The sequence below is a fragment of the Podarcis melisellensis genome, assembly GCF_964234715.1.
Source record: "Podarcis melisellensis genome assembly, chromosome: 5".
Lineage (NCBI taxonomy): Eukaryota > Metazoa > Chordata > Lepidosauria > Squamata > Lacertidae > Podarcis > Podarcis melisellensis.
Window position 1 is genome coordinate 32,940,489 of NC_138537.1, and position 16,327 is coordinate 32,956,815.

At 40.9% G+C, this 16,327-nt stretch overlaps 1 protein-coding gene across 1 annotated transcript in view; it reads right to left on the reverse strand.

Annotated features, from left to right (window-relative positions):
• Positions 1–16,327, reverse strand: part of CLSTN2 (calsyntenin 2) — a 339,273-nt gene that overhangs the window by 69,806 nt on the left and 253,140 nt on the right. The window contains exon 5 of the mRNA XM_081910366.1: positions 8,005–8,154. Within this exon, the coding sequence (XP_081766492.1) occupies positions 8,005–8,154 (150 nt within the window). The remainder of the gene's footprint in view (positions 1–8,004; positions 8,155–16,327) is intronic.

Sequence of the window (16,327 nt, forward strand, 5' to 3'; positions counted from 1 at the left end):
CGAGAAATAACATTTGGACCATATTCTTTGGTGATCAGGCCACATCTGGAGTACTATGTCCACTTCTGAATACCACATTTCAAGGAAGCCATTGAAAACCTGGAGTGTGCCCAGAGGAAAGGGACCAGGATGGTATGGGGGTTTGAATAGGCAAAAAATAAAAAATAAAAAATGGAACCACACATAAAAAAGCATACCTCCAAAATCCAGTCCAACAAGACACTGTGCTACCAGTATAACCTCATTTGCCATGACACCCCACCCCCTCTATCCATTCCATCCTGTACACAGTCTCCCTTCCTCTATACAGCCCTGATCATTCTACACCGTCTCACCTCCTCTACACAATGCTGCACCTCCTATCCATCCCCACCCTGCCCTCTATTCCTCCCCTATGCAGTCCTAACCCCTCTGAACAGTTCCACTCATTTCCAGATGTCCCTGATACAGAATTCTACCTCCCTTTGAATCATGCAGGTCCCCTTGCCCCCTGTACTAGAGTGTGCACAGAGGGGAGGGAACAGTAGGAAACAAGTCTGGAAATCAATTTGTACAAGGAACTATTGAAAGAGTTGCTTATGTTTATCATGAAGAAGAGAAAATGAAGGGAAGACCTCACATGATAGCTTGCCTTCAAATATCTGAAGGCCTGTCACATACAAAAATGACAGATTTTGGCTGTTAGGGCATTTCTCCTAATAGTGAGAGCTGATAGAAAGTGTAACAGGGCTGGCATAGCCTGGTACAGCCCGAACTGAGCAAGGCGTGTGTGACAATATGATATCCAATCGCTCTTCCAGTTCTATAATTGGAAAGGTTGTTGTTCACAATTTCCCCAGCAGAGAACCAAGAAAACAAAGCATATTGCTGTTAAAGAGAAAATATGCAAGCTATTAATATAACTTGAAACCTGAAAATCCATCTGGCGTTCAGCCATCCAGGGCTGAAGTCTTAGGACTTGCAGAGTCTCTGGACAATAATTATCAGTTTATATTGTTTCTTTGGAGCATGAGCAAAAGTCTTCTGAGGATTAGTCTGCAGCTACCAGAATAACTAGATTTACAATTAAATTATTTCAAATCCAGGCTCTGTCACAAAGGGCTTCAGTTTCCAAAAACAGTGTAAACTTTTCACCAATATTATCTATAACTGCATAAATAAAAGCAAGTTACAAAGCTGTCTATGAAAGAATTCTTCAGGTTCATAGCTTTAACAGGCTAATCCAGAGTTTGTTCAGCCAGACGTCTGGTGACCCAGAAGATTTAAACCATCAACAGCAGGACACGCTGTGCTGCATGTAGCACACTGACCTTCTCAACCAGAGAGTTTTATTTTCAAATATCTGACTAAATATGGAATTTGCAAACAGTTTCAGATGAGAGACTTTGATCCTTTCAAAATATTGGTCTATTAAAACTAAAAAAAAAATGCATGTATTTCAGGTTTGCACAATGGGTTTTGTGCAAACATATTGCTTAATTATCACAGAGGTGTTCAGATGCTGCAGATGATTCTTTAAAGCAACCATCCCAGTTAAGCTCTTCTACTAATCTGCACATCTGGATATTTCATTTGTAAAGTTTTCCAGACAGTGCACATTGATAATATGCATATCTAGTCAGTCTGATTTAGCCTTGCACACATAAGAATGTGGTGAATGGAATAAAACTCATTTCAGATCAAATGTTCATTCACTTCAAGGTTTGATTGAAGACGCAAATGAGAAACTTTCTGTATTGAGGAGGAAAGAGAACAACGTGCTCAGATTATTTAAGTGTAAATGGAGTTTAAATTGCAAATCTTGCTTCAGTTATGACCAGTTCCTTAGTTCACTCTTAAAAGATTTACTGGGACTGTACTCTGAGATTCATGTGGAAATTGTTTTAGTTTCTGATGGATGAGCCAAAGTTGACTGTTCCCCACTCAAAAATTTACTCCTACTTTCAATTGAAAAAGGAAGCGTGCAAAAGCTGATGAAGAATGTTCAGAGTACCATGCAGTCCCTGAACTAACAACGTACAAGAAAGGTTCTTGAGACTTGGAGCAAAGCTGCTGAGCAATTCCTAAACTTGGCTAATAAAGCTTGGGTGTATAGCTTAAGCAGAATTCCTGAATAAAATTTGAGTTTTGTAGCTTTGCCTACAACTGTGGGGCTGGGATATAGGACCCCAAAGCTCAGGGATCCCCCTCAGAGAGCAGCAAATGATAAAAGCAGTAGCAAGTGGGTTTGTCATTAGCAAGTGGATTGAGGGACATGGTGAGGCTCACTGGGGCTGATGCTGGTCACCACAACATCCTACATCTCTTTTTATTTTTGAAAGTGTTTTATAGTCAGCAGAAGCCAGCTGGAAACATACACAGCTACAATGTACACTTTACTGTTTTTTGCTTTGAAAAAATGTCAAACTTTTCAACAACGAAACAGTGCTTATTTTCAAGTAAATAGTTTTGCATCAAGACAGCAGGAGAAAACTCCATTTTATTTCTAGAGTCATGATGCTACTATGATCAAAGTGAGTTTAAAATGCAAAACCTGCACATGCTCAGAGTATTTCCTTTTTAAAGGGAAGGCAAATACTTTCTGTTCGTTGTTTTGCTCTAGCAAATCGGGAATGTAAAAACAATTGCAAAGCATGAAATTGGGGAGTGGGAGGTAAGGAGAAGAGAAATGTTAATTGTGTGCTTCAGAACTGAAGCAATGCACACCAAGTCCAGAACCCAAAAATAATAATTAGCTGAAGTACTGCTTTATATTCCTTAGATTAGCCTTTCCAAACTTTTGGTCCCCCAAACAACAAGTCCCTCCAGACACAGCCAGCCTGTGCTGATGGTCAGGGATGATGTGGATTGTAGTCTAACAACAGCTAGGGACCCAAGATTTAGATAAACTGACCTAGGTAAGAGTGCTGATCCAGTTCTGTCCCAGGCCCCACCTATAGCCATGTGACATGATGGTAGTGCTCTTGCCTAAGGTATTCTGTCTATGCTTCACCTGAAGCAGGTCAGAGATCATCTTCCTTGAGCTAGATCAGACAAGTTCAATGTTGCACAGCTCTCTTATGAAAAAGGCTTGCCATTTCCCTGGGATGTGCCCTTTGCCATGGCTCAAGGGCTGCAGAGTTTCTGTAGCCTTACTATTTTGCCTTTGGGGGCTTTTGAACAGCTCTGTCTGCGGCGCAATTGGTGTCCACTGCTTAAACAGAAAGCAGAGAACATGGTTTTTATGTGATATCCCTAATTGAACATGAACATTTGGATATGTTGAGTGAAATTTGTGAAAATGAATTTCTCAGCTCCACCTTTCCCTTCTGCAGCAATTTTAAAAAGTCTGCTCCTAATGAGATCCAGGGAAAATGAAAGATTCTTATATAAATGTAAATAAATTCATTTGAAGCCTTGAGTGACAGGGACAATGTGATTTTACTGAAATGGCATGTTCTTCAACTGCAAGGAGGTCAAGGTCTTATTCTTCACTGTCAAGACACTACCAGTTTATTTACTGAAATAGCCAGAGGATGTGCAAAGGTTTAACGTATGTGGATAGACGGGGAAGGATGAGCATGCATAAATCACCCCAGGCCAAATCCATTCAGTCAAGGCTGTGCTCCTAGTTGTTGTGGGGAAGGGGGCAAGCATCAAATTTTGATGTGCAATGAAAGTGCATACAAAGGGAAGTAAATACCTACATGGGAGCACAAAAGGCTACAAAATAGTTTTAAACAGTTACTCGTGCTATGAGCTTAACTACATTTAGCCAGTCATTTTAACAGTTATTCTGTACCGCTTTTAAAGGTTTTTGTTCGTTAGTCTTTTGCTATAATGTTGCTGTACACCACCTGCAGAACTGGCCCTGTTACAAGTTATAATGCTCATTCTACAGTGGTAAGAAATCAATCTTTTAGCCTGGCAGTTCCTGCACTCTGGAAGTCCCCAACATAAGGCAAGCACCTTCAACTGTATTCTTTCCAGCACCTGTTTGCAACATCTTTGTTTAGGCAAGTCTATCCGAACATGTAGAAGTTAGAATATACTGTAGGATCGGGGACTAGACAAATGATCAGGGAGGATAAGAGTATCAACGGCTATATAATACTTCCAGGATCAAAGGCATCATGCCTCTGAACAGCAGGAAAGCAACAGTTATACAGGGTTGCTGCTTCATGTTCTTAGAGATTTATCAGATTCGTAATAGCTGGCCTCTGTGGAAAACAAGATGCTGGACTAGGTTGGTGTCTGGTCTCATATTGCGTACTTTGATGCCTTTCATTCTCCTCAAAGCCCATGGGCTGCCCCATGGTACTAGCATGGCACTGAAGCAAGCTGGCATGTCCTTTCTACATTTTCTTATATCCCAGTTTCACAAGACCTGAATTATATTGATAAATCTGATTAAAAATTACATCCTAACTTTTTTTTTAAGAGCATTTGCTGTTGTGCACCCTTCACTGTGATGGATGATCACTGCAATTTTTGTATTTACTTGTTAGTGCAAAGTACCGTATATAAGCAACAGTATGAATTCATACATAAGCTCAGCAGCTGTTTGATTTTGAACACTATCTTTCTATCACCTTATCACAATACAGCATATAAAGTGTCAATCATTGTCCTACAGCAAAATTTGATTCCTCTGCAAAACAAGAATAAATAATGCACATAATATTTCCTATGACTTAAAGAGGTATACTTTTTCATGTTATTGCCCTTCTGTTTCATAAAACACATCATTTATTACTAGCTCTGCATTTCTTTGGCATAGGGTCTTGTTGGTTACTTTATCTACTAAAGGTTTGTCTACTCTGTGGCATTCACAGAGTCCTGAAAGATGGAAATCTCAAAAGCGGCAGATTCCTCTATAGAATCACACCCCCAAAATAATTTAGTACTGTGGATATGCAAATGTCCCCCTGATCAAAATGGTCTGGGAGATCTTGAGATGAAGAATTAAATCAAGGAAACATCCAACCCAATTATCAAAGACACATTATGAAGGTTCCTGGCAAATCAGGAAAGTTTACTATGCAGGAAGGCCTTACAAAATAGCCTACAGATATTTTGATTTATACATTCTATGAAACTTGGATGAAATGAAAAACTTGACAAGGTCCAAATAAATGGCATTTTAGGATATGTGCAATCTGGAATATAACCCCAAGGTATCCAAGATAAATAAGTAGAATGCAGAGGATGGGTACTGCTTTTTATGGCTCTATTAATATCAATGAAACAGGAAGTTGCAGAACATATCACAGGTCATCAATGCCCTGCTGAGCCTATGCCACATACACAAAGAATGTCTAAGTAGTCAAGGCTCAATAGCTATAATACATCTTGAAGAAGAAAACACTTCTGGTGTTTCAGCCTTTGAATACCTTATTTCATAGAATTCCATTTTGAGGCACTGCACATCAGGAGATCAGAAGGTCACAAGTTTATATCTCTAAGATAAGCTTTGCTTTTCTTCCATTTTTTTGAAAGTTCACTAGACTGCAGATTCTAAAGCTTAGAAGAATTGAGAGACAATTGCTCAGATTCTGTCCTGCAGTAATTTATTTGTTAGGGCTAAACCTGCTGTGAATTTTTAAAAAGCAGCAATCACCTTTGCAGTTGGGGTGGGGGGAAACTAACTTAACTATTTCAAAATCCTGAATATGAAATTTGTTTGAAGTTTGAATTTGTTCATGCCATCATAATAATAAAAATAAAGTAACAACAAGTAAGTGGACAATCACATTAAATATATTTTGCTTCACTTTCCCACCTACACACTTTGATACACCTACACACAGGTTTCTTGTTTCCAAAATGGAATAAATGGGATGTGGGGGGAGGGGGGATATTGCAGATTTATGCCCCTATCCATTAAAAGCAATGCTTGCTCTCTGTTAAAAAAAAAGAAAACAACTTTTAAGCACCTGCAGAAATCACAAAGGAGTGTGACCTAGATTTCCTACCTCAAATGGTCTTGTCCTACCTCTGCATTGATCCCAAAGGATTATTAAATAGGTCACATCTGACACTTAATCAGTTGCAATAAGAAAGTCTTATATTAAAAATGAACCTTTGAGTGGTGCCACATACTAGTCACAAATCATCAGAAACAAAAAACACACACAAAGCATCTCAAGTATTCTCTGCACTGAGAGAGAAATATACTAAAACATATGAGAATACCGCTGATATCCTAACTTTTGAGGAATGCACATATTTGAAATAGGGATCAGTACCTGGTGTTCCCTGAGCTGAGTAATAAGAACAGAAGAAAAGCAATGGCTCATCTGTTCCAATATCCTGTTCTCACAGTGGCCAACCAGATGCCTATGGGAATTCCATAAGAAGGCCCTGAGGGCAACAGCATTCTTCCTACTTGCAGTGGCGTAGTGTGGGTTGTCAGCACCCGGGGCAAGGCAAGTAATTTGCGCCCCCTAACCCATGGATTTGCGCCCCCTAACCCGTGGATTTGCGCCCCCTAACCCCCAGATGTTGCGCCCGGTGCGGCCGGTCCCCCTGCACCCCCCACGCTACACCACTGCCTACTTGTGATCCCAGATTCCCAGCAACCAGCATTCAGAGGCATACTGCCTCCAACAGTAGTACGTAAGGCTGAAACCTAACCCATCAACTCATAAACTAAAGCATTTTAGGAACTGAATCCTGGATACATAATATGGGAGGACCTTTTTCCAGATGTGTGTTCAGATTTATTCAGTTTTAGCAATAAAAAGTAGCAATAAGTTCTAGCAATAACAAAGGGCGTACTCATAAGCAGGGCCTGATTTAGGTTTGATGAGGCCCTAAGCTACTGAAGGTAATGGGGCCCTTCATATGTCCAGCTGTCCTTTGTCGACAACAAATTGTCACTGTTTTTTGTGTTGAGTATATGCTATATGTTAATTTATGGACCTAATAGGTATCTAAAGCCATTTGCACATGCAGAATGTAGGCCCCCTATATATAGACATGAGCAAACCAGTGATATTTTAAGGAGCAGACTAGCAGGCGAGGCCCATTACTTACATCATAGGAGCCTACACAACACAAAACACTATTGCTGTAGGTAGGTTTTAGTTTATTAGTTTTTTATCTGATATTTGGGAAATGTACATCTGGTTGGTTTTTTCCTTTAAATTTTTTTGGGGGGGCCCCAAGAGAGTGGGGCCCTAAGCTATAGCTTGTTTAGCTTATACGTAAATCCGGCACTGCTCATAAAAGGAAGCAGGTGTGGTTTGAACGCCCAATCCTGCTGAAGTGGATGCTATGACTACAAACCCCAGTATCTCTCGCTGGAATGTGGCACTATTCAGTTGTAACAAAAACTTTAATTTAAAAAAAAACCAGGCAGACTTGTTGCCAGCACATGGTATCCTCAAGTAAGAGCTGGGGTCCTGGGCTACAGCATGAACTGATGCTGTCTTCCTGGAAGAAGTGGTGACTACTGTTACTGCTGCTGCCACTCCTTATGAGCTGCTCATCTGCCTGCCCTTGAAGACTAGGAGGCATCCCAGGAATGGTGTCATTCTTGCTTTAGCCAGGCACCTAGTCATTAAGGGAGCAATCCTATGCACAAGAAGCCAGATCCGGGAACAGGGCCGCTGCTGGCTAAGCCAACCTAAGCCTAGCAGAGGAAAAACAAGCCTTTAAAGTAGTGCTTGAGTTACCCTTTGTGCCAGCTTAAGTTACACTGGGTTGTCAGGTCCTGTGACAGAGCTGAACCATGCTGTAGGATTGCTCTCTGAATGTGGGAAGCCTCTAACTGTTAGTGAACTAGTTGGTTTATCTCCCCTGCTTCCCCCCATATTTTAATTATTTTGTTTTGAACTATTTTTTCAAGGTTTTGTCATTGCTTTCTGCTTTGAGTATTTATATCACTTGAAAAGCGCATTACATGGGTGGGGGGTGGAGAGAAATTGCCACTATTCTACAATTTTAAAGAGTTAACATTTTATTTGTATTGCAAGATTCATCGTCAACATTTCCAAAGAAACAACAATACACAATCCCTACCTTGCCATCCGGGTTTACATATAGGCTTGACTTCAACTCGTACCAACACATCTTCAGTTGCACGTTTTTGCCCGCAGTCAAAAGCCGTTACCATTATCTCATACTGACGCTGTTTGTCATAACTCAGCTTCTCAGTATTTCTGATGTTCCCTGCAGGTGTGAAACAGGACAATAAACTGCAATTGCTTTGTTGTCAAGATCCTGGGTTCATATAATAAAAGCAGCAATAATTGCCTGAAGTATACAAAAGGACTCAGATATAACAGAAAGTGGGGGCAGAAAGGAGAAAAGGAAAGATCTGACCTTCCAAAACGCTTCTTATTAATCTAACTTTCCTTTTTCCCCCTCCTTAAAACACTGAAAATAACACCCTCTTACACAGGGTGGAGCATATGCTTTCTGGACTGGGTTCAACAGACACAGGAAACAAAACAGAATCCAGACATAATTTGAAAAAAAAATATTCAGTGCAGTCCTGGTGAAACCAAACCCATATGGTTATTTCTACATTAAGGGCAAAAACCTAGATATGAGATATGTTGGCTAAAAGGCTATAATAAAGCTGCAATGAGATAAGGCATAAATCTTGCCATGCTATGGATTGTGAGATATGGTGCCATGTGAAAGACAGACTGTTACAGATTTTCTGAAATGGTGGTGTGCCCATTGTTCAATTGGCAGGACAGCCCAGATGAGGTGAATATATATGTTATTGAAAGGGTAGACGCGGGTGGCGCTGTGGTGTAAACCACAGAGCCTAGGGCTTGCCAATCGGGCTTGCCAATCGGAAGGTTGGCGGTTCGAATCCCCGCAACGGGGTGAGCTCCTGTTGCTCGGTCCCTGCTCCTGCCAACCTGGCAGTTCGAAAGCATGTCAAAGTGCAAGTAGATAAATAGGTACCGCCCTGGCAGGAAGGTAAATGGTGTTTTCTTGTGCTGCTCTGGTTTCACCAGAAGTGGCTTAGTCATCCTGGCCACATGACCCGGAAAAACTGTCTGCAGACAAACATCGGCTCCCTGGGCCAGTAAAGAGAGATGAGCGCCACAACCCCAGAGTCGTTCGTAACTGTCAGGGGTCCTTTACCTTTACCATTGAAAGGGCAGGACAAAAATATCAAATCACTTACCTCTACATACTCTGAACACACCCCTGACAATGACAAAAACTTCCACTGATTAAAGTGTCAGGAGAATGAAAATCCCCACCCCCGTTCCTTTGATGAAGAAGGAAACAATGACCATCAACAGCCCCAACCACATCATAATGACAGAGCAGAAGCTATATTCTGGACTCAAACCTAGGATCGCATGCCTATGAAATCTGAGCTGCTCCACTAGGCTAGGGTTCCTCCTACAGCCTATGGGATCTCAGCATATGTGATTGGATCTTCAAGGGGAAACAATGTGTCCATGGTGCCTCTGTTTCCTGACTCCTGCTGCGGCACAAATATCATGGATTTTGGCCCTGGTTTACAAAGGCAACATCAGGAATAAATGACAATGACACTCCAGAGTGTGTTGTCTTTCTAGTATCCTTTATCAAACTTTCTGCTACCTACACTGGGAAAGTTAGTTGGTGGTGAAAGCATCCCCTTTATCTTCTCTTTGGAGAATCTGACCAGCTTTTTTAAATGATAGGATTTTGTGCTACCAGACGAAAAATAAAATTCTGAAGCAACAAAATCAACCTGACAGAAGCATAAATGTGACAAATCACCTGTCCTGGTAACAAAGAAATGGCAGTGTTCACAAGAAAAAAAAGAACATAAAGGAACTGGAACTTGCAGTTCCCACCTTCAGGAATGGTAGAGGAAGGACCTTATGATTCTAAAGTAGTCTCTTTAACTAATGAGTTCAGCATTTTAATTCAGGCCATTTTTGCTGAATGACAGTTCCTTTGCAAGCTGAATGTTGGCAGACTTTAATATACATTTCATATTATGTGTGCTAACAGATTAAAGTTTTCTGTCGCAAAGAAATGTTTAATCTTTCTCATATCCTGAAGCTGTGAACATTTTCAACATGTATTCATGTCTATACACTGTAGTCTACATATTCACTAAAGTGGATTACATGACTAAAATAGTTTTGTCAAAATTAGTTATGATTTTTAAGCTTTCCAACCAAAGTAACTATGGCATTTAGCTTTGAGTCTTAAACCACCAGTCCTCTTGCGGAGGAGGCACATGAAAAAGGGCCTCAGAGGATGACCTCAGGGTCTGGGTAGGTTCATATATAGAGAGGCGGTCCTTGAGGTATTGCGGTCCTGGGGCATTTAAGACTTTATAGGTGAAAACCAGCACTTTGAATTGGGCCAGAAACTAATGGACAGCCAGTGCAGTCAGAACAGGATCAGTATAATATGCTCAAACTGTCTTGCCCCAGTGAGCAACTTGGCCACTAAATTCTACACTAGCTGAAGTTTCAGTAAAGAGGCATTAGACGGCACCCATAGTATATGTTGTACTGTTGGCGTCTATTTGTCTCAAGAGAGAATGGAGTGCGCCTCCAGGGGTGGAGTCAAACTGCTGTGTTTGCCACACCAAAATAACCTCCTGGGACACAAGCCTTGGCAGTGTGTATGGAGGTCCTGGGCTGCCCAGACGCTAAGACCCTCCCCCCAGCCTCACTGATGTGGCCCAAAGGAAATCAGAGCAATACATTTGGCACTAGATTGGTATATGAACTCACAGACATGTAGAAACATATTGAGTTTCTACTAAAATCACAAAAGCAAATAGTTTCCACAAATTGTCTAAATAATGCTTCTCTTCTACCAAGTTAGCACTTTATCTACTTATCACATATTTGTTATTTGCTTATTATTTATTTGGTGTATTTATTTTATTAACATTTCCTTTTATAAATATTCCTTTGTCTACTTTGTGTTCGCTTTACAAATGCTTTACTCTGTGATCTGCAGGGAGAATTCCCAAGACACTGAAGTTGGATAAATCAACATCAGCAGATTTCTGGAACTTCCTTGGCATATCAACTGACCCCCCCCCCCCCAACATTTAAAAAATCATCAATGTGTTCATTAAAGCGATTTGAAGTTCATTAAAGCTTTTTTTTTTAAAAAAAAAAGAGATACAATTGAAAAATTATGAGTATTTTAAAAATATTTTCTGGAAGGTCATTTGGAGATTTTTAAAATATAGGTTGATCATAGATTTATTACATGTTCTTTATTTAACTAATTTTCTTTTCACTTAGCTTTTAAATTTTAAGCTTTATGCTATGTATGGCCCAATTCCCAGCCCTCATGAGGCAAAACACCTGGATGTATTTGTTTATTTAATGTATTTTAGGGAACCTTTTAGGGCAAAGCCTGACAAGGGAGCTTACATGATATACACAGGTAAAAATTAACTTTATCTAGTACAAGTTCCAAAGCTTAGAAAGTCTGAAGTCCAAGAACCTCAGCTCAGAGAGTTGGAAATTGATAGGATTCTATGGCTTCTCCATACTTCCACTTGCCCCATGCTTAAAAAGCATGGACCGACAGAAAACCCAATTGCCATTTGGTCCGATTCAGTGGTAAATCATGAGTTTCCCTGGCGAACCCCTAGATACACCATTTTACACATCTGGAATTTAAATAAATCCATGTAAAGAAAATGAATATGCAAAATAACTAATCTGAAACTAAACAGAACCTGTGTAGATCAGTGGTAAGTAGGCCATACAGTAAGTGGAAACTCAGCAAATGTTGGCATATGCCAGTAGCAGAATATCTCAGACAAATTGCCATCATTAAGTGCCTAATACCAGTAGCGACTTGTCCAGTGGGACACAATGGCAACACTAATTTCCTAGCCACTTACTGAGAGGGTGTCGGGTGAGGTGGTGGGGAGTTTGGCACATTGTGTTAACAGTGGAAGAGCCTGTCGGGTGCTCTGGCCTTAGCTGCACTGACCTCCATGTGGCTTGACCATCACCTTCCTGTTAAGTGGTAGCGATCCACTTCTGGTGCCTACCCTGGGTAACTATAATAGATTCTGTACAATCATGAAGACAGGAAAGGGAGGGGAAAGCCATTCATTGCCATGGACTCGACCTGTGCTTCCCACCCCTTAGGACAGATTTTGTAGCCTGTGGTAGACAGCAGGAACAATGGGTCATGTATCCCAACCTCTGTGGGATGAAGGGAGCTGAGCCTGCTCCTCATTCCCACTGCAACTTCCTGTACTTCCATAACAGCACGGGATGTAGTGCTGGAGGCTGCAGCATGAAGAGGAAATAGGAGAAAATGGGTGTGAAGGTATATAATCAATCAATCAATCAATCAATCAATTCAAAGTGTGTGTGTACTCTCTCTCTCTCTCTCTCTCTCTCTCTCTCTCTCTCTCTCTCTCTCTCTTCCCTCCCCAACTTTTCTTTAGTAGCATGTGTCAAAAGTAACTGTCTATGAGCACTCATTCCAAAACTCACTCAGGTTGATGGCAATCACTCCATCAACTTGCCATTGACTTCAACCAGCTTGAAAACAGCCTCCAGGAGAACAATATCAGAAACGAGTTCATTCTTGTGACAGCTAAATAGCTAGCAACTTACCTCTCTCCCAAGGTCTGGCAGTCACTCTAGCCATTAAATAAATATAAAAAAGGTCCTCTGTACATTTGGGCTACATTATAAGCACAGTTTCCATTTGCACAGTGCTCTTAACAAACACAGTCCCAATGATCACATCAATCTTAATATCCCCTACAGCTGAATAAAAAGTTGCAAGCTGATATATCCATGGGGTACAAGATGGAGTTTAATCAGGCGGGGGGAAACTACTCGAGCCATGGAGTGCCTAGGAGGAAAGGAAATAAAACACTACAACAGTCATCCACAGCTCTACAGGGCTCAGGTGAAGCTGCAGGGGCTGCAGTTTTCTCTTAAATGTGAGTCAATGCTCTGTGCTCATTATCCCATGACACAAATAGAACATTCCTCTACAGATGAAGAAAATGCAGCAAGCAACCTATACTAAGACAGAGACACAGGTTTAAAACATGTACCTGGATTGTTGAATCAATGTGTGTATTGATAACATTATTGGACTTAAAAACTGCACACCCAAAAAAAAAAAATACATGTGGGCCTTCATCCTGTGAATGAGACTAAAAGGAATTGAGCAGAATTGGTTTCTTAATATATTTTCTATCCATTACAATGTGATGGGGTTTAAGGGTCCTTCAGAGACTTGACTGTCCGTGGAATGGGAAGGCTTAGAAGAGCAAAGTTTTCAACCAAGTAAATGAGTGAGGTATATAGGGCACAGTGTTATCACAAAAAGAAAGTAAAGAGCAGGAGTTGCCAGGACTTTGGCTAAATTTTGGATTATTATAAATCATGTGAGGGTAAGCTTCTGTTACACTTTATCTTCCATCTCATCCTTAACTAGATTTAAGTGATTATACATTAGGGGTGTGGATGTGCTGTGGATGAAGTCTGAAGAGCAAACTAGAGCACACTGCTTTGGTGGTATTTGGATCACTTCCAAAGTAAACAGGCTCTTGACCAAAGTGGTCCAAAGTGAATCAGACCAAAGTGGTCCAAGGTGAACAAAGCTTCAGAACCACTTGAAAACTATGCTGAGTCTTTCTTTTAAAGGAAAGCAGTTGTCAGTGTGGAGTTTTATGACTGGCAGGTCTAGATGCCAATCAGAGAAAGACTTTACCAGCACTAATCCTATTACAATGCTTTTTAGAAGGACAGAAAAGTAAAATATCAGAAGCTCTTCTCAATATCTGCTCTTTGCTATTGTATCTGTCTATGGAATTGGTGGCAGCAGCAACAGCAGTAGAACTCAGGTTCTTTGTGATTCCAGAATCAGCTTGAGAACCATGAGATGTTGCCTGTCCATTCTGTCCACATCTTCATCAAGCTCTACCCTCTGTGGCTCTTTCCTGACCTGCTCACTAGAAATACGTAATGGTTGATAGCCATGACAGGTGTTCTCAGATACCCTTGCCAGTTCCTGCCACATATGCATGTGACTCAGGGCACATTGTTCTGCCAGACAGTTTGCCAGGTTTGAGGCTCCATGAGTTAGGATTAGGGTAGTCACAGTCAGAGAGGAGGATACCAAAACTGGTGAGATAATGCTGCTGCTGCTGCTGTTGTAATCCAGCTGCTCTTGAAACAATTTCCAGTGATAAGTTGGGCTATTCATCTTTGAAACAAAGAATAGCAATGACGCACAGAGGGTTTAACAAGCAAGCATAGTTTTATTAGGGCTGTACCAAGGCCCTCACCACTTCCACTGTACCTTTGTTTCCAAAGATGGTGGGATTTGGCAATATCCATTGGTTGAATAAAGTCATTTTACTTTGCGGGTTTACTTAATAAAATAAACTGTGTCACATTTTTCATAGTACATCACACACTATTAGTCTGGTCACCCTCACTAATAGTGTGATAGGACACATGGCTCAACCTTCATTGACCAGTCCAATCTGACATTACATGCCATCAGAGTTCAAATTCTGTTGCAATCATTTCTGCTGTAGAAGTACAGGAATTCATCCATCTCATGACAGCTATGAGACTTGTCATAACCATATTTTATTTCATATGCTGTTAATGGATACAGGCCACCTGCATTTCATGGAGATTTATAGAAAAACAAAAGAGAACTAGCTTGTACTGAACATCTGAATATTTGGTGTTGGAATATAATATTGTACTGTTCTGGGGGGTGTATTCTTTATTTCTTATTATCTGAAAAAGATCCTATTTTAAATGCTTGAAATGAAAAGGAGTGATCCTGGCTCTCTGTGCTTCAGGCTATGGAAATCTTAAGACATCTAAGAGTCATTGTCTCAATTTTCCTAATACAATTAGGAAATAACCTCACAAGTCACTGAAAACTGAGAGCCATTAGCTTTTTTTTTTCCTGTGACATTTCGACTAGCAACAACACACACTCACCAAATGTCTAGTGTTTTCTATTCAGGGCCTGACCACCCTTTTTGTTCCCTTGGGAACACCTCTTCAGCCATTTTTCTTCTAAGATCATAACTGGTTTCTGAACCCTGAACACAGTGTGATTTCAACAAAGCAGTCACGGTGACAAGAAATCAGTCTCTTAGAACTCCTAAATGGGCTTTCTGTCTCTGCACCTCATCACTCCTTACCCCATAAAAGCTCTGCCATGGCAAAGGAATTCATACTTCCTTTGCCTTTTAAAAATTTCATTCTGGTCCTAAGGATTCTACTCCTGCTCTCATTCTGGGAGGAGCAGCTCATACACTGGGCAGAACGGCAGCAATAGCCTCCCAGCAGCAACATCACTGCCAATTACTATGATGGGGATTGGTGAGGTGGTGGTGGTATTGGGGCTTTTCAGCATGCCAGCATGTCTGGTTGGCTCCACCAGTGCAGTTCCAATCTCACTGCCACTTTGCCCTTCCCCCCAGTGAATGGAAGCAACAGTGCTGCTGGGATTTTACTATCAAGATAAGCTTTTTCTGACATTAGCCATGTTGCACCCCTATGCATTAGATAAAATGTGCTAGTTTCTACCAGGCTTGTAGCATGCTGTCTTCTGGCATAGATAAAGCCAGGTATGGCAAAATGAAGAGGTTCCCCTACCATTAGAATAATTACTCTTCTCAGTCAGTTATGTTCCTGAACATGGAGATAATTGAAACAAAAAAAATTCCTTCCAGTAGCACCTTAAAGACCAACTAAGTCAGTTCTTGGTATGAGCTTTCGTGTGCATGCACACTTCTTCAGATACACTGAAACAGAAGTTTCCAGACCCTTCTATATAGTGAGAAGGTGGGGAGGGGTATTACTCAGAAGGGTGGTGGGAATGGGTGATTGGCAGATAGCTGTGATGAGCCTGTTGACGACTCTTAACGACTGCAATAGGTCTTACAGGAAAAAGCAAGGGGTGAAAAGGTGAAAAATGGCTTTGTCATGTATAATGAGATAAGAATCCAAGGTCTTTGTTCAGACCAGGTCTCTCCATGGTTTTAAGTTTGGTGATAAGTTGCAATTCAGCAGCTTCTCTTTCCAGTCTATTTCTGAAATTCCTTTGTAGTAAAACAGCTACTTTGAGATCTTGTATAGAATGTCCTGGGAGATTGAAGTGTTCTCCTACTGGTTTCTCTGTCTTGTGATTCCTGATGTCCGATTTATGTCCGTTTATTCTTTGGCGTAAGGTCTGGCCTGTTTGTCCAATATAGAGAGCAGAAGGTGCTACTGGAAGGAATTTTTTGTTTGTTTTGACTATGGCAGACCAACACGGCTACCTATCTGTAACTGGAACTATGGAGATAATTGCTTTCAAATGTGTTGAGATGCATGTCCCAAGCAAGCATGAT